Genomic DNA, 27,284 nt, shown 5'->3' with positions numbered 1-27,284 from the left:
TTTATAAATGGAAATGATGACAGAACAACCACAGCACTGAACTCCCGCTGCTCTAAATCCTGTATTTCCATGGGTGAAAAAAGGAAGAGCAAAAAAGGAGGCCAAGTTCTTACATGAAGACAGAGTTTCAAATTTCCATCCATTGTTTAAACATATTTGAATGACTTATTGTGTCAAGGATCTGAAACCCAGAAAGCTTTGCCCTGTCAGCAATTTTTCTAACGTGCAACCTCAAACTAAGGATGGAATTTTCCTTCCCAAGTCACTAACTACTAGCAGTCAAAAGCAAGAGTAACCTGGGTAATAGCCAGGGCAGTTACAGTAGTGATGAATGGCATTTTCCTCTTTAGATGTAGAGACTCTAGTTTAAACTTGTGACTGCCTTTAACATGGAAACAAGCAGATGGCAAAAGTTATGCTTGACCTTCTTCCTTGGCTTCTGAAGAGTGCCAATTTATATGGGGATGGCTCAGAAGAATAATAAACTTCAGTGTTCCTTCTCGGCACACTATTTTCCTAAAACCATTTTCAATAGTCATGCTGCACACAAGTGGGACTTGATGTGTTTCTAAGGTCAGGGAGGAAAGAGTCCAACTGCTGGACTTCTTAGCTAAAGGAAATAATCGTGGCAGTTTTCTTTTTTGGAGGGGACAGCATCACCATTGTTAGGTCCTGAACACAAAAGCTTATGACTCTACAGCTAATCTGAAACACAGTCTGTATGGATTAAATGAAGATAAAATACGAATGTACGCTTGTCTAGTGGAAAAATAAATCTATTAAAGTTCAGAACAATGTGGAAAAAAAATGTTTCCAAAGAGATTAAATACACTGAAATGATTAAAAATTACCATATGATCCAGCAATTCAATGCCTAAGTACATACTAAAAGGAATTGAGAGGAGGGACTCAAACAGATATTTGTGTGTCAGTACTCATTACAGCATTGTTCACAACACCCAAAAGGTGGAGACAACCCAAGTGTCCAGGAACAGAGGAACAGATACACAAAAATGTGGTATATGCATACAGTGCAATATTATTCAGTCATAAAGAGGACTGAAGTTTTTGAACATGAATGAAAATCCCAGATGCAAATGCCAGAATTTAACAACACATTAGAAGGACAATAACACAATGACTCAGCAGGTAGGATTAAATGTTAAAAAAATAAAACCCCAAACTAAGCTAATCAATTAGATGGAAAACCATGTGATTATATCAGTACATGCTGAAAAGGCATTTAATAAAATTCAGTTTCAATTTTCTGGCAAACATGCTTAGTGAGCCAAGGTCACAAGAATAACTCCTTAAGAGTCACAGATTCTGGAAGTGAAAAAATGTCACACTTAGGGTCTCTCTCTGCATTGTTCATTGCATTATCCTCAATGCCTAGAATAGTGTCCAGCATAAAGAAGGCACTCAATATTTACTGAGTGAGCCTCCATGCTGTCAGCTCAGAGCCCAATGCGAGGCTCGAACTCACAAACTGTGAGATCATGACCTGAGCAGAAATCAACAGTCACTCAACTGACTGAGCCACCCAGGTGCCCAACATTAAAAAAAAAAATTCTTAAAAAAAAATAACAATAAGCTCATTATATGTTAACATAAGTAACGTGTCTTTATGAAAAATAACTGTATTCCCCCTAAACAAAACAAATTTCACAAAAATGGCACCATTTCTGTGCCTTTGTGAATATCTTCAGCATCTACTTTAAGAGAGACCAGCTGGACTCTCATTGTAGGCCTCTGTATTGACTCTGCTGTGATATGTTGTGTGGTTGAAAAATATGATGAAAATGCGGCTTCACACAGATAAGTAGTTAGAAAAGACAGAAATATTTTGGGGCACCTGGGTGGCTCAGTCGGTTAAGCGTCAGGTCATGATCTTGCAGTTCGTGGGTTCGAGCCCCGAGTTGGGCTCTGCTCAGAGCTTGGAACTTTTTTTGGATTCTGTGTCTCCCTTTCTCTCTGCCCCTTTCCTGCTCACACTCTGTCTCCCTCAACAATAAATAAACATTAAAAAATTTGTTTAAAAAGAAACGTGGGGCACCTGGGTGGCTCAGTTGGTTAAGCATCCTACTTTGGCTCAGGTCATGATCTTGTGGCTTGCGAGCTCCAGCCCCATGTCGGGTTCTGTGCTGACAGCTCGGAGCCTGGAGCCTGCTTCAGATTCTGTGTCTTCCTCTCTCTGCCCCTTCCCCAGCTCACACACTCTCTCTCTCTCTCTCAAAAATAAATAAACAATAAAAAAAATTTTAAAAATGGGAATGCAAGCTGGTGCAGCCACTCTGGAAAACAGTATGGAGGATCCTCAAAAAACTAAAAATAGAACTACCCTACGACCCAGGAATTGCACTACCAGGCATTTATCCAAGGGATAGAGGTGTGCTGTTTCGAAGGGACACATGCCCCCCCCCCATGTTTATAGCAGCACCATCAACAATAGCCAAAGTATGGAAAAAGCCCAAATGTCCATCAATGGATGGATGGATAAAGAAAAAGTGGTATATACATACAATGGAGTTGTTACTCGACAATCAAAAAGAATGAAATCTTGCCATTTGCAACTATGTGGATGGAATTGGAGGGTATTACGCTAAGTGAAATTAGTCAGAGAAAGATAAAAATCCTATGACTTCACTCATATGAGGACTTTAAGAGACAAAACAGATGAACATAAGGGAAGGGAAACAAAAATAATATAGAAATAGGGAGGGGGACAAAGCATAAGAGACTCTTAAATATGGAGAACAAACTGAGGGTTGCTGGAGGGGTTGTGGGAGGGGGGATGGGCTAAATGGGGAAGGGGCATTAAGGAATCTACTGAAATCATTGCTTCACTATATACTAACTAATTTGGATGTAAACTAAAAAAAATAAAAAATAAATAAAATCTGAATAGAAGGCAAAAAAAAAAAAAACTGAAAAGAAAAGAAAGAAATATTTTAACACCTTTTCCCTGGGCTTGTTGATAATCCTCCTTGAAAGTACATCAAAACTCAAAAAGCGGTAGATTCTTAAAGATTAGTTGCAATGTAGAATCTAAAACCTTATTAATGAACTTATTATACCAGGCCACCTTGAAAGCCACTGGTCAGCTGGGCTCTCGCCTGGGATGCAGAAAGCCAGAGAGAGCATTGCTCTTATATTAACGGTGAGAAAAAAATACACAAACCAAAACAATCACAACTTTCCTTGAATCCATCAGAGAGCTCGGGACAAGCAAGGACCATCTCACATGTGGCCGAGCTGTTCAAGCAGACGGGAAGGAATCCGCTAAAATTTCTAACAAATGACCGACGGCCAAGTGCAGGGCTAGCGCGACAGTACAGAACCTCTGGGAGATGACTGCACAGAACGGTTTGCACCCGCTCTGCGGCTCTTTCTGGAGATCTTGGCTGCGTGCTCGTGAGAAAAGTTGCAGAGTGGGAAACCGGAGAGAGCCTCCTCCTGGAGCAGAGTCGGTGGACTCTGAGCAGGCACCGCAGGAAGGGCGTGAGGCCCTGAGGACCACTGCTCGAACACACCTCTCAAGAGCCTGAAACCACTGGGGGAGGGGCAGCCCTGGCAAAAGTCCGATGCAGGTCGTAAGGCCAGGACAAGAGAACAGAGCCTTTCACCACCCCCGATGGAACAGCAGGTATTCTGGGCCACAGGTAAGCTGTGCTGCAATTTTCACTCACAGACAACGGCTCACCGAGGGACAGTAGGGAGGCTTGCAGAGTCTTTGAAGTGGCCCTGAAGCAAGACTTTAGGAATGAAAAGGAGTGGAGGTGATGGAAAAGTCACAGGAACTTGACAAGTGCCTGGATGCACGGAATTGGGATATTCCAGGGGGTTACGTCATATCATCAGCAGCAGCACCATCTCGGCCATTTGCTGAGCACCACAGAGCCCCGCCACCCTGAAGCAGTTATCACTGTCTCTATACCACAGACAAGAACCCTCCGCTCAGAGAAGTTAAGAAACTTGTCCAAGGTCACACCCAGGGGCGGAGCCAAAATTTAAATTCAAAGCTCAGGTGTTTTCATTTGACCAGGATGCCATCCAATGTTATATCAGTGACAATGTCCAATTACCCCAATCCTTAGTGAATTCAAATAAAATGCGCCCTTTTTTAGTTCTTCACTCTCCACAGAGCAGAGCAAGGACAGCTATTTGACTTCCTTACAGCTTGTCTTAAAATCAGAGATCATAGGGCGCCTGGGTGGCTCAGTCGGTTAAGCGTCCGACTTCAGCCAGGTCACGATCTCGCGGTCCGTGAGTTCGAGCCCCGCGTCGGGCTCTGGGCTGATGGCTCAGAGCCTGGAGCCTGTTTCCGATTCTGTGTCTGCCTCTCTCTCTGCCCCTCCCCCGTTCATGCTCTGTCTCTCTCTGTCCCAAAAATAAATAAACATTGAAAAAAAAATTAAAAAAAAAAAAATCAGAGATCATAGAAGGCAAGTGGCCAGGGTTCCAATATGTAGCAAACAAATCACTCTGTCGAAAAGTGCTGGTAAGGCTCACGTGCCATAAAAGGGTTGAGGCATGGTGATCAGACTGAACCGTCACTACAAGTCCTTGCCTCAACTACAGTCAGCAGTGCTTGACAAGTAGGCAAAACTGAACACTTATTCAGATTCGACTTGTCAAATAAAGGCAAGCCAACCTTTGCACCAGATGTAAGAAATGCTGCCTGGAGAATGGTGGAGAGCCTCGATCAAAACCAGAGGCACCACTCGCCTACGGAAGGCTGCTGGAGAGGCGCAAAGCCCCGAGAACCCTCACAACCTGACTCCACTGCCCCAGTGGGTGGTCACAGGGCTTCCGGCACTCCCAGGTCCTTCTCAGGTCTCAGCAATTTCTGAAGTTTAGTGTTGTCGGTAGACATTTTGAAAATGTCATTCCAAAAAAAACTAAAACAAAACAAAACAAAACAAAAAATGCCTAACCATTCTCGGTCACTAATGGACAAATTCGAGCATATGCTTTAAAAGCTCAATTGCTGGGGTGCCTGGGTGGCCCAGCCAGTTGAGTGTCCAACTTCGGCTTAGGTCATGATCTAGGGTTCGTGGTTTCAAGCCCTGCGTCGGACTCTGTGCTGACAGCTCAGAGCCTGGAGCCTGCTTCTGATTCTGTGTCTCCCTCTCTCTCTGTCCCTCCCCTGCTCATGCTCTGTCTCTCTCCAAAAATAAATAAACATTAAAAATTTTTAAAAAGAAAAAAAAGCTCAATTGCTTTAGATTTAGTATGCTTCAGCAGGAGGAAGCAAGCGACAGTGCCCCCCTCCCCTTTCTTTTCAAACTATTTATAGCCCCTTTAATACTAATGCCATTTATTTTCTTCCATCAATGGGCTTCATTTTCCTCTCAAAGAGAGGATAAGAGAGGATAAATTTGAAGTGATTGAGGGGACAAATTCAAACCATCTCCCTAGAGAGCTGACAAATACAAATTCATAATCCCACAAAATGAAGATCAATGTATGCTATAAACTCCTGCCATCTACCTAGTTCAGGGTCTTGGGGAGCACAGCTATTTTTGTTCTAACGCCTGAATTAGACGATAGCCTCATTTTGAGGATGAAAAGCAAAGAACAGTTCTTCCTTGGAAGGCAACATGCTTTACTGATTTAGTTAATAAATCTATACGATGTCTCCATGAAAAGAGAGAAGGCAAGTATGATTAGCCCCCATTATCTGAGGAAAATGGAGACATGGAAAATTTAAGAAACATGGCCCTGGACAGATACCAAGGACAGGAAGAAATTCTTTGTTTTCTGGGCCTGGCACTTTGTACCAAAATGAGGAGAAGGAAGAGAAGAGAAAGTGTCTAATAGCATGCCACGTGGCTATGAACCCATCCTGTTCAACCTTTTCGTCTACAACGTGAGCCAAGACATAGAATTTGTCTGGCAAATGTGCTAATGATAAAAAGGGGAAGTCATCAAGATTCCAAAAGGTCTCAGCTGGCTGGGGCAATCAAGCAAAACTAGCAAGATGAAATGGGGGGGACAACATAAAGTTCAGCACTTGATTTCAAAAGAATTTCTTAAACAAACAGAGGAAAGTTGAAAAGTAGTTCATATGAAAAAAGCCCTGGGGCAGATGTTGCGAACTGTTGGCGCAGATGTGTTTTGTTTGGCCTTTGCAGTATTTGTGAAAAACACTAAGCCAACACTGAAAAATGTGGAGAGTCGCACAAAAATCCGGATTTCCGGCTTCTCTTGAAAACCTGATAGGTCTGGCATCTCCAGGTGTGCATTCAGACATGACAACAGTTGGTTAGAACGGAGATGTGGCTGTCCCCTTTAGATAGGGCATTTACTCGCCCGGTGGATACACATGGATGCACAGTGGCCTGCTGAAGCCATTTAGGTTACTTTTCTAGCGCTGTGAGCATCTGTCTGAAACTCCTGACCTGGGGATTTCGGACAACCGCCAACTCCGTAGAAGCCAACAACATGACATGGCCCAAAATTTCACCCAAAAATCCAAGGTAATGAATGAATGGGAGAACTGGGTCTAAACCAGTGGTCCTTAACTTTTGAAGAGTCACAGACTCCTTAAGAGAATTTTGAAAAATCAATGAATCTGTTCTTCAGAAATAAGTCTATCAATACAAAAATGAATAATTTCAGGAAGTTGACAGTCCCTGAGCCCCCAGTTCCCCTGTTAACAACCCCAGTTTAGAACAAGGAGGTAAACTGTCCCACTGTGTGCCCACACAGTATGTGTCCTCTTGGCCAGGAACCATGTTTTAAGAATGATGCTGACAGGGGTGCCTGGGTGGCTCAGTTGGTTAAGCGTCTGACTTCAGCTCAGGTCATGATCTCACAGCTTGTGAGTTCGAGTCTCACGTGGGGCTCCATGCTGACAGGATTCATTCTCTCTCTCTCTCTCTCTCTCTCTCTCTCTCTCTCTCAAAAAAAAAAAAAAAAAAAAAATGATGCTCACAAACTGTAAGGTAACCAGGATGATAAAGGATCAGATTGTAAAGCTGAAGAAACTAAGAATGGTTAGCCTAGAAAAAGGAACAGTAAGAAAAGAACATAATATCCATTTAAAATTTCAGAAACTATAATAAGGAAAAGGGATTACACACCGGTCCAGCTGGCCGGCAGAACTCAGCAACGAGAAGTCACAATGAGGTCTATTTTACTATTTCAGTTCAGTCTAAGAAGGAAAGAAGTTTCTTACAATTAAAGCTGTTGGATACTGGAAAAGACCGAGCCTCTCCTGTGGAACAACAAAGGAGCGAGTTGTCCATCATCGTGAGTGTCCAAGCAGAGGCAGAAGGACACTGAAATGTCAGAGATGCCATAGAAAGGATTCCTGAACTGGGAGGAAGGTTGTACTGCAGATACTTGAAGCTTCTTAAAAACCGAATGTTGGTGAGCTGAGCTGGAGATGGCAATAACAATTTCTTCCCCTCCTGAACCTTAGTCTTGCTCTGATGCAACAGTAACACTGTAGCCAAGCTCCTCCACTCAAGAAGACAGAAGCCCAGTGGCTGACCCTCTCGGTGCTTCTCAGTGAACTTACTGGGAACTGGTCAACGTTTGGCCACTCTCGAAATGTCACATGCCAGCTTTCTCTTTTTCTAACTCACTCCTCTATTCACCTCTTATCCCCCCTCAGCCAAGCTGTCTGTTTTAATTCTTGGGAAGCTGCATAAGGCTCGTAGCATATCAGATCCTGTATTAGTGGAATTGACTCATCTTATCCACAAAGTTTGAAACATGTGGGCATTTAATTAAAGCTTTGGCCTGATGATTTCAGCAGAAGAAAATGGGGAGAATTCTGTGCTGTATTAACTCTGTATGAGCACCACAGTCTGGTTAGAAGAGGTCACAGACTAAACCAGTTCGTCTGCCACACAGGACGTGGTCAACGATCCAAAGTTCTCCAAAATGTGTAGCAGAATGCTAACCGGGCAGCTGGTTCCGAATTCTCAAAAAACTACAGCAAGTGCCTTCCTGTGTCTTCAATTTCTAAATCACTGCCTCCCCAAAGATAATTTTATAGTTAGAAACACTGCTTTTCAAAAATGTTTGCTAAAAAAAGTCTTTCAAGACACCACGAATGGGAAATAAACATTCCCTCTCATTTACAGATTAAAAAGCACCCTGGTTCTGGTTGGACACAATCAAGGTGAAAGTTATAAAATGAAAATTTCCTTCTGCCCGTAATATTGCTCTCCTCCCAAGTGTTCCTCAGAAGCTTAGGAAACAAGTTCTGAAAGCAAACTTTTACTCTGTTCCAGGGAAGAGGGGAATCTTGGGCCTCTCGACCTATAAAACTCAGTATTTTGGAACATCCATAATTCTCCCAAGTCTGTGCCAGGCAAATGGAGTCTCTCTTCTGCAAACCACCAGCCAGCCAGGGCTGGATAGCAAGGCTTTACCCACAGGGGCTGACAAGAATGGGACTCAAAAGCTCCCTGGAAAAAAAAAAAAGTCTCTATTCGAGCTTGCATTACAAACTGTTGGAAAAGATAGATGGAGGGGATGACAGGAAAAGCAATTATTTCTTCTGGGCTTCCTCTCTGTCTGGATTCTAAGGAGACGAACACAAAATTCCACCACAGATTGAAATGCTATCTAAACATTCTTGAAAATGTGGTCTTGCTCTCTGAAACCGGACCTGGCCCTGCTGCATCAACCTGTCACCTATGAACACGTGAAGGCGGCGAAGGCTGACATTCCCGCGGGCGGTCTAATTTGGGGCCCGGCCTGTCACTACTGCTAGTTTGTGACCGCAGGTCAGATCATAAATAACTAACTGCAAGATACACCTCTACATGGCATGACCCAACAAAAAGTCTTGATGCGTCCTTCACGTTAGGTTCACATTCTTGGAATTTTAAACACCTGACCCTCTCGTTAAGTATTTCAGCGAGCCGTTCGAAGTGCAGGTTGAAATCACACTAGAAAGGTGTGTCATTATTTCAAAGAGTAGTCATTCGAGACTGGGCACACACAAATCAAGCTGTAAACAACTTTATAGGGACACACGCTGATCAAAATGTTTCATGGTAAAGGGCTTTTGCTTATTTACAATAAATAAATAGTCTCACATAGACCAAATGTTCAATACCGTTGAATAAAACGTTACTGCACGTGAACTATGTGTTGAGAGAAATACAAAGATGGGGAGGATTTAGTTCTTGCCTCAAGGAGCTTATAAACTAGTCGAGGGGGCAAGATTTGTTCGCTAGTAAGTCAAAGGAGAGTACACGCACAGGCCTGGGAGTCTGTGGGCAGAAAGGATATACATGTAGCTAAGGGGTATCGAGATGAATCTGCTCATGAGAAGTGTGGACCAGATGAGTTCCAAGTCCCTTCTAGGTCTAAAATTCTTTTTAAAAAAAAATTTTTTTTTTCAACATTTATTTATTTTTGGGACAGAGAGAGACAGAGCATGAACGGGGCAGGGGCAGAGAGAGAGGGAGACACAGAATCGGAAACAGGCTCCAGGCTCTGAGCCATCAGCCCAGAGCCCAACGCGGGGCTCGAACTCACGGACCGCGAGATCGTGACCTGGCTGAAGTCGGACGCTTAACCGACTGCGCCACCCAGGCGCCCCTAAAATTCTAATTCCTGTATATCCAGATGAGCTAAACAGAAAATTTCATGGAGGAAGCAGTGTTTGAGCTGGGTCTTAGGTAGATTTTGAAATGAAGTTACTAGAAGAAAAAGAGGAGAGGGAGCATTTCAGACAAAACAAAGTAAAATGCATGGGTTCAGAAAGCACGGGTGCTTGCGGAGCACTAAGCCTTCTGTTTGGATGGATCTCGGCAGGACACAAAACTGGAAAGGCAGATTGAGGCCTTGAATGCCAAACAGAGGAACTTGGATTCGATCTGGTAGACAGAGGCCACTGAGGTTTCTGAAGAGATAGATGACAAGACCAGACATATAGAAGGAAAGGTAAAGGGCAGAAGGAGGCTGGAGAATTTGCAGGCTACATTGTTACTCTTTATTACCTCTAAGGGCCCCATGTACACAGGCCTCGCCTGCCAAAGAAGCCATGCTTCATAGGAGAAACCTAAATAGACAAAAACAAAGCAATAAGAGCTAAGAACGATGCAGGGACTAGGAAATCGGATCAGTCTTAGGAAACTAACAGGTCTATATACAAATACTGCTGCTGATGACAACAAGGAAGGAAGGAGATACTTACAAATAGGCCAATGGAAGATGGTTATTAGGAAGAAAAGTTAGTCATAAAACGTAGGGGAAATCGAGACATGGATAAAACTAAAAACGTAAAAGAGACACATAATACCTATAAGCTACTAGCAGAGGAAGCAGGAATAAGAGAGAGCAGGACATTTATACATAGGATGACACCTCCCATCCCCCCAAAACTCGGGTAGCATAATGTATATTTTAAGAAAATAGCTGCACTAAAAAATGTCAAAGAGGACAAATAACAGAACTGAAACTATCACAGAGGCACACACTGACCTAAGGAGTTAGTATCGAAAAGGGAACAGCAGAAACTGCACATAAGACCAGAAAAGGCATGCTCAGCATCTCTGTTATGACAGCAATTTCTGAAATAAGATGCCTAAACAGAAGAGAATCCAAATGAAAAGGAAAATGGTTAATAGCTAACAGCTGGCCCCTCAGTCGTGGAAGCATTCCTCCTCCCCAAACACCCCTTTCCCCCTTCATTCCCTTCCAACAGCCCTCCTTAGCTAGATCCAAAAAGAACTATACAACTATGACATGAATCCATGTCTGACACTGTGGAGAGAGACAAGGAGACTTCACTTTTCTCACTTAAGCCTACATGGCACTGGCCCGGGTGAGCTGTGCTCCCATATGCTCCTGGTTCAAGGGACGCCGACTGAGAGCTCACTGCTGGTTTAGGCAGCCCACCTCTGATAGTAGTGACACAAGTCATGCACACTTCCTGCCGCATGGGGGGCAGATCAGAAAGAAAGTGCTCTCCACAAGCATTCTGGTCACTTGGTCATTGGGTGGTGAAGAAATCAGGAGGATATGATTAATATGGAGGAATAAGTTACTTACTTGCCTGCCATCCTGCCCCACGTTCGTCTGACCTCTTACAACAGTTCGAATATTGTCATCCAGTCTCCTAGTGAAAAAGTTCAGGGATACAAATCATTAAAACAGTCTCTACTCTAGGGTGACCAAAAGAAAAACAGCTGGTAACTTATCCATCAACTCCCACAGGGGGCACCTCCTTATCCAGAGAACCACACAAATTTGAATGATGGAAGACTGAGGCCTCAGACCCCCAGCTAAGGCACAAATGGCAGTGTAAGAAGCCGAGCCCAGCATAGACTGATGAGTAGTCTCTGCCTTTTAAGAAGCCTGTTCTTGCTTATTATTCAGAGCTGTCCGAAAGCCCCAACATAACTTAGTATTTTCCAATGGAGAAAACCAGGAATGGCGATGTTGCCGAAACTCTATGGGAACAAGTCAGAGAATTCAAACTGCCCCCCACAGAATCCCCGGGCACATCCTTAGAAACCTTAAAGGGCTAAGGAGCCGGGGTGCTATATGGGATCGGTGCTTCATCCTCTGGGCCCTGACTGCGATCCGTGTAGGAGGTGGATCTGTGGACTCCAGTTCCAACACGGGCCATTTGGTGGCACCTCAACCAGAGACATTCATACCGGTTTAATTCCACTTTCCGTTCAGAGAATGTTTCAAAGGTATGTTGTCGTGCAGTGATTTCTGGACCATTTTTCCTGTGCAAATCCTGGCCAACTCAGTAGTCTCTGCTAGAACTGTTAGAGCCGAAGCCCACCAGAGCCGAAGCAAGAGGCGTCTTTGGGCATCCTAAGGCACCCGACTGAACAACACACTCATGGCAAAGGTCTTCACTGAAAGGCCCGAAGGTCATAAGGGAAAAGGGAAATCATCTCCTGGATTCAAAGTGAGGCTTCTCTTCATCAAAAGTCAAACAAAACAAAACAAATGCAAAAAACGATATTTGAAGTACTGACATCAACCACGTGTCATGTGCCATGTGTCACAGCTGGAAATCCAGACATGGATAAACCAGAACCAGGCTACTGGGCAGGAAGGACTCCTGACGTCTAACTCTGGCAAGCACATCCCAGATTAATCCCAATATTTAACCTTCGGTCACCACAAACGCCAATGAGCACATCTGACCATATTGATAGCCGGTATATGGCCCAGGGATTCATATATAAACCCATCCTCATATCTAAGACTCGGAGGTACAAAAAAAGGTCAATCTGCTAAGGACATAAAACCAATAAAAATAGAGAAAAAAATGCTTTTACCCCCTTTTGTAACCAACCATTTTGAATAGCCTGTTAAAGCTTCCTTCCCTTTTTAGAAATAATTTGAAGACTGACCAAAAAAATCCGATTCTTTGCCACAAGGTTCATATGGAAATCCAGTTAGGGAATTATTTTTTTTTTAAGTTGTCATAAACAGCAAACTTGAGATTTCAGGGTTCTAACAGATAAGTGTGATCTAGAATATGATTAAAATCAACAGCATACTTTTCATCAACGATTAATAATCATATGGTGTCACTTACCTTATTTTCAGTCTAATTTTGTTCACGACTTCATCAATGTTTGCCAGAGACTACAAAAAGAAGGAAAAGTGCCAGCTATTACTTCACTTTCTAGAATTTCCCCTTTACAGGGAAATAATGAGCTATCGAGGCTATTTATGACATCTCAAAAAAATTAATCATAGTGTGATACAATTTTAACTTTAAAAAAAAAAAAAGAGTGGGTGGTTCACTGGGATGGAGTGCCTGGGTGGTTCAGTGGATGGAGCATCCAACTCTTGATTTCGGCTCAGGTCATGATCTTGCCATTTGTGGGATCGAGTCTCGTGTCCCCTGCTTGTGATTCTCTCTCTCCCTCTCTCTCTGCCTCTCCCCCACTTGCACTCTCTCCCAAAATAAATAAATAAAGTTAAAAAAAAAAAAAAGTATAGCAGTTGTTGGCAACTACTGCCAATTCCAGCCTGGTATCTATTTTTAGTAAATAAAGTTTTATTGGAACACAGTCATGCCCATTCATTTACATATTATCCACAGCTGCTTCTGAGCCACAAACGCAGAGGTGAATAGTTGCAACAGAGACAGAATGGTCCACAATGCCTAAAATATTTCCTATCCAGCCCTTTACAGAAAGTTTGCTGACCCCTGGCATATAGGATTGTGACAAGTTCATATAACAAAATACACCAACTAAAATGAAAGATTACAACCCACAACAAGAGGCATAAATCTTACTAACATAATGTTGCACCAAAAAAGCCAGACACAAGGATATATGTCGTATGACTCCTTTTATATAGTCCAAAAATGAGTGAGGCTATTCTTTCATGTCAGGAGCCAGGATGGTGGCTACCTTTGGAGGAGGTAGTTACTGTGAGAAGGCAAGAGGGGTCCATCTAAAGACGCTGCACGAATGTCTTATTCTCTAAATGGTGGTTACCTGGCTGTATTCATTTTGTGAAAATTCATCAAATTGTACACTTAAGACTTGAGTACTCCTCTACATCATGTTATACGCTGATAAATAAATAAATCTATTTTTTCTAAGTTTGTAGATCCATTAGAAAAAAACATCTGGAAGGAAAAACACTGGTAGCTTTGGAATCTATACCGGTAGCTGTAATCTATGAAATCAGTAGCAGTAATTTCAATCTGAGAAGGGATTCTAATTTTTTATTCTTTTTACCTGTAAGTATTTTCTAACTGCTCTATATTGGCTACACGTTGCTATTGTAATTATAATACAGTTATTTCGAGTTTTAGGACAATGACACACCAGTGGACTATTTCCAACCTTAGCCAGCAGAAAATGCAAGGAAATGGTGCCCCCTAGTGGAATAGAGATTGTACAATTTTATAACACCATTTTAACTCAAGTTTTCAAAAAACAATTTTTTAAGTCCTCTTTCCTTTTACCTCAGAAGGAAGCAAGGGTGATGCAGGAACTGTGCTTATTAATTATTATCAACAACCTCTGGTGGCAGGAGAAGGCCAGGAGCCTGCCAAGAGCAGTCCTGGTAAAAGAACCAGGTCACAAGTGAGATGTCAGACCAGGCCATTTACATCTTTGTTTACTGTTCTGACAAAGCCACTGGTTACTGAGAATTTTCAGAAATCCAGACTAAGGTGAAAAATGAATGTCAGAAAACAGAAGTTATTTTAGTAACTATTTTAATTGAGGAAGCTGTCAAGTTACCCCAAAACCGGACTGGGTATAAACCACCAGTGTAATAACAGGAGCTGAGTTTGTTGGAGGACCTACATTGGGCACAGTGCTGCCACTACGAACATGCTCTATGTATAGAGGGCAATCTGTTTAGCCTGAGTGTATACTTCTTCATGTGTAAACTGGGCATAACCTCTTCCTTAAAAAAAAAAAAAAAAAAATTGGGGGGGGGAGTATTGTAAAAAAAACTATTTAAAAAATGTTAACATCTAGGGCGCCTGGGTGGCTCAGTCGGTTGAGCGTCTGACTTCGGCTCGGGTCATGATCTCACAGCTTGTGGGTTCGAGCCCCGTGTTGGGCTCTGTGCTGACAGCTCAGAGCCTGGGGCCTGCTTTGGATTCTGTGTGTCTCTCTCTCTTCTCCTCCCCTGCTCACACTCTGTCTGTCTGTCTCTCTCGCAAAAATAAATAATACAACATTTTTAAAAATTTAATTAAAAAAATGCTAACAGCTAAAGAATCTGGGTGAAAGGTAGCCATAAATTCATTGTACCAATGGATAACTATACCAAAATTTAAAAATTATAGTTTATTTGAAATCGGTAAAATAAAAACAAACAAAAAAGAAATTGGTAAAACATGTATGTAACCAAAAAGCCGAACAGTACAAGAGGATAAATTAGTGAAAAGCTAGGCTTCTTCTCTCCCTGTCCTGCCCGTCCACCCCAGTTCTTCTCCTGAGAGGCAATGGCTCCGAGCTGGCTTCTTCTGTACTGTCCCAGAAACGGTCTATGTATTTACATTTAAAGCATGCCCATAACTTATGTCCCTTTCTTTATCCAATGCACATTGTCCTGCATCGTAGTTTTTTCACTTAACAATATGACTTGGAGGTTATTCCACAACAGTAAATATTGATTTGGGGTCCTACACACACCAACCAATGCTGAAATTTAACTCCTTAAACATGAAGGTCTTGCTTAAGCCATCACAATTTTTCTAAGAAGAGTAATTCAAAATATTAATGCCTTCAGATGTTCAACTGCATTTAAAAGAGCAATAACATGGGAATGGTCTAAATGGCCACAGTAGAAAAGTTAAAATAAATCAAGCCAAATTGATGCGGTGGACTTTTACACTACTGGAGATGCTGGGCAGGGAGGCTCCAAAACAACAAAGATCGTTTATGATAACATGCTATTAAGAGGAAAACACTAAAATGCAACTATTTAAAGACCAGAAAGAAATGTTCTAAAATTATCATGCTTGAAAAGATGCTCAACATCACTCATCATCAGGGAAAAAAAAAAAAAAATCAAAACCACACTGAGATACCACCTCACACCGGTCAGAGCGGCTAAAATTAACAACTCAGAAAACTACAGATGCTGGCGAAAATGTGGAGAAACAGGAACCCTCTTACACTGTTGGTGGCAATGCACACTGGTGCAGCCACTCTGGAAAACAGTATGGAGGTTCCTCAAAGAATTAAAAATAGAACTACCCTACGACGCAGCAATAGCACTACTAGGAATTTATTCAAGGGATACAAGAGTGCTGCTGATTCATAGGGGCACACGTATCCCAATGTTTATAGCAGCACTTTCAACAACAGCCAAATTATGGAAAGAGCCTAAATGTCCATCAACTGATGAATAGATAAAGATGTGGTTTATATATACAATGGAATAATACTTGGCAATGAGAAAGAATGAAATCTGGCCATCTGCAGCAACGTGGATGGAACTGGAGGGTATTATTCTCAGTGAAAAGACAGATATCATGTTTTCACTCGTATCTTGAGAAACTTAACAGAAGTCCATGGGGGAGGGGATTGTTACAGAGAGGGAGGGAGGCAAACCACAAGAGACTCTTAAAAACAGAGAACAAACTGAGGGTTGATGAGGGTAGTGGGGGGAAGAGGGGAAAATGGGTGATGGGCACTGAGAAGGGCACTTGTTGGGATGAGCACTGGGTGTTGTATGTAAGCAATGAACCACGGCAATCTACCCCAAGAACCAAGAGCACACTTGACACACTGTGTTACCCAATTTGACAATAAGTTACATTGAAAAAAAATTTTTAATGTTTAAAAATATAAAATGATCATGTTTGACGACATGCTACCTAGACCGATTGGTGACCACGTTCCCTTCATCTTCCAGATTTTCTGCTGGTTCCCCAGCAGGGAAAGGGTGCTAACGTTTAATGTGGATTCATTATGCCATACTCTTCTAGATGTTCTACAGAAATGATTTCCCTTGATCTTCTCAACCACACTAGGCATTCTATTTTCTATTCGGGGCGGGGGGGGCCGGCCGGGGCCGGGAGATTAGGCTCTGAAAGGATGGATGTTTTGTCCAAGGCTGTGTATATAACATTCAGCACGGCTGGACTTGGTTGGGGTCAATCTTGACTCTTGGGTTTCTGCTCTTTCTTACTCTACCATGCTTTTTTTTTTTTTCTTTTTAATGTTTATTTATTTTGAGAAAGTGAGAGAATGAGAGAAAGAGAGAGAGAGAGAGAGAGAGAGGAAGAGAGACAACCCTAGGCAAACACTGCCCTATCAGCGCAGAGCCCGATGCAGGGCTCGAACCCACAAACCATGAGATCGTGACCTGAGCCGAAATCAAGAGTCGGCCACTTAACCAGTTGAGACACCCAGGCACCCCTAACCATGCTACCTCTAAAGTTAGATCCTCAACCTAACTTTTAGGCATCCCACATATCCAAGGGATGTGGCACACTCCTTGCTAGGTTAGTAATCCTCGCGGGGTGGAGGGACTCCCCTGGTGTTGGGGAAATGCCCCAAAGGAATCCAGATTGGTGACCCTGGGTGGAGGTGATACATCTGCTCTTTGAGAATCACCCATCTAGTTTAGTTATAAGGTGGTTGTACAGTTTTATGACTTAAAAATGTTTTAATGATGGAAAAGTATTTCCTGATTCTAATAGCAATTCTTGCTAATTACAGAAAATACAGAACTTCCCACTGCACCTCCATCAGAAAATAATCACCATTAGTGTTTTGGTATATTTTTCTACTGTTCTTTCTAAGCAAATATGTGGCTTAAAAAAATTAAACTGGCATGAGAAACAATTTGGCATCTTACTGTTTTCACTTAACAACACAGATCCAGAGCATTGGGGGTGGGGGTCATTAAAAATTCTTTAGAAAAAAATTTTTAGAAACAGCTCCACGTGACTCTTCTGTCAAAGTTATTAATTGTATCAGTTTTATATTTATTTTTATAGATTTTACCTAGATTCCCCTAATCAAACCTTTAATGAAAACATGGCAAATGATTATCTTCAGTTTTCTACTAGGAGACTAGAAAAATTTTCCAGATCTTTGTTACCAAACCTGGCTACTCTTCAGAACTACCCCTAAGAGCCCTATAAATACAGCAAGCTGAGCTCCTGCCACATGGACCTAGTGAGTTAGAACTACCTGGGGATGTCCTACCTCCAGGCACATATCTCCAGGCAACCACTGACACGCAAGCCGCTCCTACTCAACAGACACCGCATACACATCCTCCTCCTTAGAGTGACCCTAAACTCATTCTTGATACACTGACATCTACTTTAAATATTTTTAAGGTTTTTTTCATGTTTATTTTAAAGAGAGAGAGAGAGAGACAGAGACAGAGAGACAGAGCACGAATGGGGGAGGGACAGAGAGAGAGGGAGACACAGAATTCAAAGCAGGCTCCAGGCTTCAAGAGGTCAGCACAGAGCCTGACATGGGGCTTGAACTCACCAACCGTGAGATCAGGACCTGAGCTGAAAATGGACACTTAACTGACTGAGCCACCCAGGCGCCCCTAAATATTCTAAACTCGACTCAGAAGTATTTGCTGCAGGTCCATGAGGTGTAGAGATGGGTTTTGCCCAAGATTTAGCAACAGGTGAAAGACATTATGATTCATGCCACTATTTTCTATTACGTTGTCATTACAGACCATGGGAATCTGGGCTGGAAAATGAACTGCTAAGTGTAAATCTGGGGTCGGGGAAATAAAAGCAACCTTGTGTCATAAATTTTCTTACTTTGCTAAGAAACTTCACTATGCGTTATCGTGTACATGGAGGTACGATTAGACAAGACATATAACTACATCTGTGGAATGACAAATGTCTAGTTGCTACCTTCAGTAGTTTAAAATCAAATACATATAAAAACATGTCAGGAAGAAGTGAGAACCTGGTGGTTTCCTATGTAATTTCCAAATCTAACAGTTATTTTTGCTTTGATGAGTCAGTATTCTTGATACAGTGGGGCAAATGGTATTTTCACAGCTAAAACTGCTGTCTTTATACAAGTTGTTCCCAAATTTCTACCTCCAGCTAATTCCTAGAATTCCTCTTTCACACTAAACAATGAGCTCTAAAGGCTATCTGTGAAATCTCAAAAAAGACAATCACACAGAATCATACCATTTTCTCCAACTTTATTTAAAAAAAGGAATATGTCCATTAGAAATTTTTTTTAATGTTTATTTATTTTTAGAGAGACAGAAGGCAAGTGGGGGAGGAGAGAGAGGGAGACAGAATCTGAAGCAGGCTCCAGGCTCCCAGGTGTCAGTACAGAGCCCGACACAGGACTCGAACTCACGGACCATGAGATCATGACCTGAGCCAAAGTCAGATGCTTGACTGACTGAGCCACCCAGGCGCCCCAAATATGTTCATTAGAAAAAGCTTAGAAGGGGGAGTCTGGATGGCTCAGTCAGCTGAGCATCCGACTCTTGATTTCAGATCAGGTCATGATCCCAGGGTCACAGGATTGAGCACCCCGTTGGACTCTGCACGGAGTGTGGAGCCTGGTTAAGATTCATTCTCTCTCTCTCTCTCTCTCTCTCTCTCTCTCCCTTCCTCCCTCTCTCTTTCCCCCCTCCCTCTCTCCCTCTGCCCCCTCCCCCACTTGTGCCCATGTTCTGTCTCTCAAAAAATAAAAATTAAAAAAAATTTTTTAATTAAAAAAATAAAAGAAAAAGTTTGAAGGATATATGCCAAAAATATTAATAATTATGAGAATTATGAGCTCCAGACTCAAATATCCAAATCCACACTTCCACCGGAATGGCCCCCAAATGTTCAAAACTTAGCTTGCCCTTACACCCCACTCCTACTCTATTTACCACTAAAGCCTGCTCTTCCTCCTTATCCCCAAATTAGCTTAAAGGTATCTGGTGTTGACCCACTCCTTCTGCCAGGCTAGAGAGCAAAGTTCAAAATCCTTCATTTGGGTGCGCCTGGGTGGCTCAGTCAGTTAAGTGTCCAAATTTGGCTCAGGTCATGGTCTCGTGGTTCATGGATTCAAGCCCCATGTTGGGCTCTGGGCTGACAGCCTGTCTCAGGCTCCTGCTCCTGCTGTCTCTCCCTTTCAGAAATAAATAAAACATGAAAAAAAATTTTTTAATTAAAAAAAAAAATCCTTCATTTGGCGTATAACGTGCCGCTGAAATGCCATTTCTTCAGGGAAGTCTTTTTGGGTCCCTGAGACTAAGTGAGGCGGCATGTGCTCTGCTCCCACAGTACTTGGTGCGCTTCCTTCATGGCAAGGCTGAGCACTCTTTCTCCCTCTGTGCCTCCTTATTCCCATAACACCACTATTAAATGTTTAGAATGGTATCTGTGTGTTCAATAAATGTTAACTATTATCACAGTTGTAGCAGAACTTAGGGGTCTTTAGAGAGCAAGCAGCAAATCATAATTATACAAACAGGCTTTGTAGAGCCATAATAATTTGCTTATAATCTGTTAATGGTGTATTTATTACCTGTTAAGGTAGACCAGAAGCTCTGGGTTGGTAAGGACCCCATCTGTCTTGTTCACCAGCTAGGCCCAGATTTCTTAGAAAACTGGGCAGAGGAAGTGTGTTTTGGTGGGTAAAGGAAGGAATTTTAGATTCCACATCCTTTCAACCAGTCTGTGACTTCGGACTCCTAAATGGCTCTGTGGACTTGCTCTCTGAATCCCAGTCTTCACTCGGGCTCTTATCGTCCCCTGTAGGTGATCTGCCAACTGGTCTTCCTGCCTCCAGTTCTGCCTCCCCTGGCTCACCCTCTGCTCTGCTGCCAGATGGAATATTTTAAATGTGAATCTGATCCAGTCATTACCCTGTCAAGAGTCTTTTTTTTTTTTTGAGAAAGAGAAGGTATGTGCAGGGGAGGGGCAGAGAGAGAGAGACAGAAAGAAAGAGCGAGAAAGAGAGAAAGAGAGAGAATGAGAATCCCAAGCAGGCTCCACACTGTCAGCACAGAGCCTGACACGGGGCTCAATCTCACAAACCATGAGACCATGACCTGAGCTGAAATCAAGAGTCGATGCTTAAATGACCGAGCCCCCCAGGCTATCTAAAGTCCGTAAGTGAACAGCCACTGCCTAGAGTCACTGTCTCCAGCGCAGGGCGTGGACATCCCAAAGGGGTTTGCAATAATGCCCATTAGAGTGTGAAAAGAAAACATTAAAATCTCTATTTTGGGGGGGCTGGATATAGTATACTTTATTGACAGTACATGACAAAAACCTGTTTTTATTATTTATGTAACAAACACTACTAAAACCTAATTTATTTAAGACGGCTACTAGAGTATGTACCTAATACTTTGAGGGTGTGTACAAACCTAAAACTGGGCCCGGTGACAATGAGCTGTGTGGAAAATATTTCCCTGAGAGGCATGCGGGGCCTGCAAGCCTAGAGAACACGGTCCCTTCAGGACCCTTGCTCTGCCAACCCCATCAGCCTTATCTCCTAGGAGGCTCTGTTCCCTGTGCACACTCTGTGTTTCTCATCTCTGAGCCTTTGTCCTGTGCTTAGAATGAACTTCTCTCCCTGTCATCCTAGATTTGCCCATCAGTTGACTCTGCCTAGGGTAGTGTTCCGCCAGACGGCCACAGGCCTGGCTCCTTCATAGGTATCACATCTTCGTTTAAAGGGAAGTACCTCACACAGACCGTCCCCAGCCACTTATCTAAAGGAGCCCGCCACCCCCGCTGCACCTGCTGTTTACCATAGTATCCACGACACTTGATAATTTCTTGTATATTTATTTGTTGGTTTGTTTATTGTCTTCTTCCTCACGCTAGGCTCCACAAGACTAGGAACTTGCCTGCCACACCATTTCCCTCCAGTTTCTAAACAGTGCCTGGCATTTAGTAGACACTTCATAAATGTGTGTGACTAAATGAAGGAACGACTCCTTTAAGATTTGGCAGAAGGCCTGCCTCCTCTCTGAGGTTTTGATTTTCTTAGGAAGAACGTTCCTTTGTTCCTCACTAAACCATTCAATACCTCCCCCACAGCATTCATCAGTGTCTCTCTCCCAGCCCCCTGCCCTTGATCATGTACACTTCAAGGGCATGGACCGGGTGTTATTCTTCTTTGTGCCCCCAGCGCCTAGCTTGGTGACCGGTACCTGTCAGGTGCCCACTGAACATTTGCTGAATTCATAAATGAATTACCAAAAAGAACTCTAGCTGACCTTCTCCCGACTCTGATGCTTCTAATTCTCTACTTCTCACCTAAACACCCAAAAAACAACTGTGTAAGAAAAACCCATCTGGGGGCGCATGGGTGGCGCAGTCGGTTAAGCGGCCGACTTCAGCCAGGTCACGATCTCGCGGTCCGTGAGTTCGAGCCCCGCGTCGGGCTCTGGGCTGATGGCTCAGAGCCTGGAGCCTGTTTCCGATTCTGTGTCTCCCTCTCTCTCTGCCCCTCCCCTGTTCATGCTCTGTCTCTCTCTGTCCCAAAAATAAATAAACGTTGAAAAAAAAAAAGAAAAACCCATCTGTATAGGCAAGCCAACCAACACAACAAAATAAAAAACAAAGTCTGAAAATTCGCATCTCAAAATAGGAGTGAGAGTAGCTTTATGACCCCAGGGTTATCCTCCCCATCTCACTCCCACTCTTCCCGATTAGTTTTAAAAATCCTTTCTACCTCCCAATTTACCACAGAAAATGTAGGGGACTCTTACAGACTAAAGATAGCATTTCTTTCTTCTTCTTCTTTTTTTTTTTTTTTTTTTTTTTTTTGCTTTTAAGTGGGCTTCATGCCCAGCACAGAGCCCAATACAGGGCTTGAACTCATGACCCTGAGATCAAGACCTGAGTTGAGATCAAGAGTCAGACACTTAAGTGACTGAGCCACCCAGGCGCCCCATTACAATTTCTAATAATATGCTCACAATACGAAGAATTCCACTCTCACACAACAGTATTTGGTATAAGCTTACCCCCCACCAAACCCCAATCGGTTACAATGATTTGAATTTAACTCTCATTTGTTTATCAAGTCTCCTTAGATCATGCAGTATAACATAGCAATCACAACACGTGGGATGAGCCAGAGGCCACTGAAATGAAGAAAACCCTATACTCACTTGCTCTGTTGGGAACAGGGTATTGATATACTCCACGGCATTGAAATCTGCTCGATCTAGAGGATCCTGGCTTGGAAACACCTGTATAAAGACAGGGGATTAAAAAATAACTGTCATCTTTCTGTCTTGTTTAATGTATTCTTTCTTTCCTTCCTACTGGATGGTAAATTCTTTGAAAGCAAGAAACATACCTTTTTTCATTTTATTTGTTTTATTTAAAAAAAAAATTTTTTTTTTCAACGTTTATTTATTTTTGGGACAGAGAGAGACAGAGCATGAACAGGGGAGGGGCAGAGAGAGAGGAAGACACAGAATCGGAAACAGGCTCCACGCTCTGAGCCATCAGCCCAGAGCCTGACGCGGGGCTCGAACTCACAGACCGCGAGATCGTGACCTGGCTGAAGTCGGACGCTTAACCGACTGCGCCACCCAGGCGCCCCACCTTTTTTCATTTTAAAGGCTTAACACCCAACGACTGCTTGGGAAAATATATGTTAAAGTGAATCTCTGATTTTCACTAACATCTGTAATTTTAACATCTTGGTGCAACTAACAGAATGTGCAACAGTGGCAATTTCCACAGATAGCAACAAAATTCCACAGACAAGGGAAAATAAATGGGCTTTGTCCACTATCAGATTAAACCAGCTGATGACATGACTGTATTAAGGAAGGCTTGATAAAAGACTTATGCATATGTCTGTGATGGCTTAGTACTGGAATTCACTTTGCACTGAAGCAATTTTTACGCTTCAGACAGTGTCAGGAAATGGAGCTTGCATTCAGGAACTGTCCATCTCTTTAGCAGAAGAAAGAACACTGCCTCTGAAAAATAACTCCCTTCAAAAGCTACAACTTGAATAACACGTAACAAGGTAGATTATGGAAGCAGTGGAGTGATGCCCTGGGTACTGGATTTCACCGGCTCAAGACAGTCATTCTGGGAAGCCAATTCTTTTCTGATGTCTGCTCATTAGATAAACCTATGCTAGAACTCAGTCTTCTTAAGAAACAGCAAAAATACACTCTTCTAAAATCCTTGCCAAACCGTAACTGACTGTGTTGTTTGTTTCTTCTATTAGGGCCCATTAGGTCCAAAGAGAAAATGAAATGTATGTCTTTTTCTGTCAGGTGGAGGCGGATGGGGAGCTGGGGCCTGAACAACAAAACCTTTGCCCAGTGGTCTGGCATCCTTAGGATGTGCCAAGTGTCCTTTGTATGGGGTAATCCAACCTGGTGGAAAAACACACATCCAAAAATCTATAAATGGGACAATACAAATAAGTTAGTACAGTGGCAGACCTATAATCAGTATTAATGCTCAAAAAAATATTAACTATTAGCAATGGTAGTAGTAATGCTTTATTTCAAAAAACTTCCCAGTGGTCATTAAATATGGCACAACCCTCCTTTTCTTAAATCTCATCCCCTACACCAATTCCTTTAACGGAGATCCTCTCCCTTTATCAGAAGCAAAATCCTGCACAAGGGTCTAAGTCACTATTTCCAATACAATTACTCTTAAAAACCCAGTAAACTTGAAAAGAGAATTTAGTCAACCAAAGAGTTCCGGAAGGGAAGGAAGGCCTCCCGGGAATATTCTTCAACCTAATCCAAATTAATCAACAGCAGAAATTCTCAACCATTTAAGTACGGTAAAGGGTCCTTTTTCAACCTTGTCCCTTCTGCTCTGTGACCCGCTGCAGGTGTTAAAGTTGTTCCCCTTCTCAATTCCTAGTCCCTCACAAAAGGTTAGACTGAGAAGCGGGAGCAGCGGCACACCAGCCTGGTAAATAATCCCCCAAATCTGACGTTGGTATCCACAAACTCCCTTCTTCCAGGTTCATGCTTTCAGGAGGCGCGGTTCCTTTGCCCAAACTCACCAGGACGCCTCATCCTCTAAAGACAATCAAGGCCTAGAAAGGGTCCTCTCCCTCCCCTGGATTCAGCAACCACTTCCCATCACCACCTCCCCCCAAACCTGTCCTTTCCCTTCGGCGCCTAGCTCCCACCTCTCCGTCCAAAGACTGCTTCCTCCCCATCCCACCTCGGGTCCCACCCCCAGACTTCCCCACCCTCAGCTCTCCTGCCCCGTCAGGGCACGGAACGCTCACCTGCTCGATGGCGAGCTGCACATCAGGCGTGAGCTGCAGCACGGCTTCCAGCTCCTCCACGAACTCCAGTTCCTCTTCCTCCATCATCCCTCCGCCCAGCTCCCTCCCGACGCTCACCTCAACCCCGAGTAGCACCTCCAGCCGCCCCCCCCACCACGCACCAGAACCACAGCCCTCTCTTTGCAGCGCTCAGGCAAACCTCCTTTCCTTCAGCCTGCCGGGCACTTCCGGAAAGCAGGGCACTTCCGGGATCTGGGGCACTCTGGGATAGTGGAGGACTGACCTCTGCGACCGCGGAGGAGGCATTCCTGTCACGTCCCCGGAGTCTCCCCGGGCAGTCCAGTGGTCCCGCAACCCCTGCCTGTCCTCAGCTCTCCTTAAGATGGTGTGGGGGCACGCTTCACCTCGCCGAGGGCACGCCCCCCCGACGGAGGCCCCGGTGTTGGTGAGGTCCTGGTCGCCTCCCCACCCCCCCCCCCCCGGCAGGACCCCCAATGAGGGTGAGCCCCGACAGCGTCGCGACCGACCGACAGCAACCCTCGCAGGCCGCGAAGCCGGGGATCCTACCGCTCCCAGGGCCCCCTTGGTCAGTGGCAGTAGGTGTTCCCCTGCCACCGGGGGAGAAATGACCCCAGCTGGTAAGTGGCGATGTTGCCAAGGACAATTTGTCGGAGGGACAGCGTCCACTTGACAGAGTTAAGTTCCCCGTTGTGCCAAGCCTCTAGGCAGAGTTTTCTGGGGGTGTCTGCAGCCTCTCCCTAGTGGAGGAACGGGGAAGAGCCAAATTAGCGCTCCGCCGCTGGGGAAATGTTTACTTTCCGAGACTCCGAATATCTGGAGTCTAAGTCCCATTCCACGACTGATAAGCTGTGGGTTCTTGGGCAAATTACTGCATCTGCCCCTTCCCCTGCAAGGATGTGGTGAGCGTTAAATATAAAAAGCGCTATGCAAATTTAAGCTAGTAATACAGGTAATATTAGGGTGTCTAGTCCTCATGCACCACGATGGGAAGAGAGGCCAGATCTTCCTGTGGAACTGCTTTTCCTCCAGACGCTTAAAACAATGAGACAATTGTAGCCAACCAGAGGAGTTGTTTTACCAGTTAAACATTGTGCATTTACAAAATGGAAGAGTCCTTGGGCCCGCTGAACTTTTTTTTTTTTTTTAATTTTATCAAAATTGTAGTAACCGTGAAAGCAATTTCTAACAATAAGAGAAGGCTTAAAAATATAAATCGGCTATACGATAGAATAGTACTGACTCATAAAACTATGGTTTTGAAAGTTACTTAATGTCATGGAAAAACGTGCTTAATATGTTTCAGGAAGTAAAACGTACGTTTGAGAGAGCAAAACTGTACAGTATAGCCCCCATGTATGTGTATTTTGCACATATAAAAATGACATCAAAGAAATATTACTGTTCTGCAGGTGATGGAAAGTACACTCTATATTTTTCCAGAATGTCTACCAATAGCCTGTAGTACTTTTATAATACTTTTTTTGAAAGGAAAAATTTGATCCACCTGATTGGAATTTTTTGCCATCTTTCGTATTAAGGCATAATTTACATCCAGTAGAATTCACCTTTCAGTTTATAATGCCATGAGTTTTGTTAAAGGCGTATAGTCATGTAACTACCATCCCAATCGAGACCTAAGACAGTTCTATTATTTCTCCAAATTCCCTCATGCTCCACCCCATTGCCTGGCAACCACTGACCTGATCTCTGTCCCTATGGTGTGGCCTTTTCAGAATGTCATATAAATGTAATCATACCACATGTCACCTTCGGAGTCTGGCTTCTTTCACCCAGCGTGAAGCTGTTGCATTTCATCCATGTTGTTGCATGTGTCAGTAGTTCATTTCTCCTTGCTGAGTGCTATCCTGCTGTGCGGCTATACCACAATTTGTTTTTCCGTTCTTTGGTCGAAGGACATTTGAGTTGTTTCCAGTTGTTGGCAATGATGAATAAAGCTGCTGTGAACAGTCATGTGCAGGTTTTGTGTGAACAAAAGTTTTCATTTTACTGGGGTAAATGCTTAGAAGTGGGATTGCCGGGTTGTATGGAAAGTCTGTGTTAAGCTTTGTAAGAAACTGGTAAACCGTGTTTCCAACATAGCTGTATAATTTTTGCATTCCTACCAGTGATATACAAGAGTTGTGGTTGCTCATAGAGCTTTTTAATCATGATAAGAGCTAACATTTCCTAGCCCCTACCATATGCCAGGCACCATGCTAGGCATGCATTATCTCTTTTAACCCACATGGCATTCTGAGGTTGGAAGTTAGTATCATTGCCCCATTTAGCAGATGAGAAAATGGAGACGTAGTTAAAATCAATAACTTGTGGGGCACCTAGGTGGCTCAGTCACTTAAGCGTCCGACTTCAGCTCAGGTCGTGATCTCATGGTCCTTGAGTTCAAGCCCCGCATTGGGCTCTGTGCTGACAGCTCAGAGCCTGGAGCCTACTTCGAATTCTCTGTCTCCCTCTGTCTCTCTCTGCCCTCTCCCGCTCAGGCTCTGTCTTTCTCTCTGTCTCTCAAAAATAAATAAGCATTAAAAAAATTAAATAACTTGTCCAAGATCCCATAGCTAACTC

At 43.4% G+C, this 27,284-nt stretch overlaps 1 protein-coding gene across 1 annotated transcript in view; it reads right to left on the bottom strand.

Moving 5' to 3' along the window:
- VPS53 (VPS53 subunit of GARP complex) overlaps window positions 1-24,817 on the bottom strand; it is a 135,172-nt gene extending 110,355 nt beyond the window's left edge. Inside the window, exons 1-4 of the mRNA XM_040455461.1 lie at window positions 24,684-24,817; window positions 22,570-22,650; window positions 12,539-12,588; window positions 11,026-11,092 (exon numbers count right to left, since the gene is read on the bottom strand). Coding sequence (XP_040311395.1) covers window positions 11,026-11,092; window positions 12,539-12,588; window positions 22,570-22,650; window positions 24,684-24,770 — 285 coding nt within the window. The 5' untranslated portion in view covers window positions 24,771-24,817. The remainder of the gene's footprint in view (window positions 1-11,025; window positions 11,093-12,538; window positions 12,589-22,569; window positions 22,651-24,683) is intronic.
- Window positions 24,818-27,284: the final 2,467 nt, after the last annotated feature.

This window comes from Herpailurus yagouaroundi, unplaced genomic scaffold (genome assembly GCF_014898765.1).
Source record: "Herpailurus yagouaroundi ecotype Mexico unplaced genomic scaffold, PumYag 215, whole genome shotgun sequence".
Lineage (NCBI taxonomy): Eukaryota > Metazoa > Chordata > Mammalia > Carnivora > Felidae > Herpailurus > Herpailurus yagouaroundi.
Note: the sequence above shows the minus strand (reverse complement) of the source record. Positions and strands in the feature narration are given on the sequence as shown.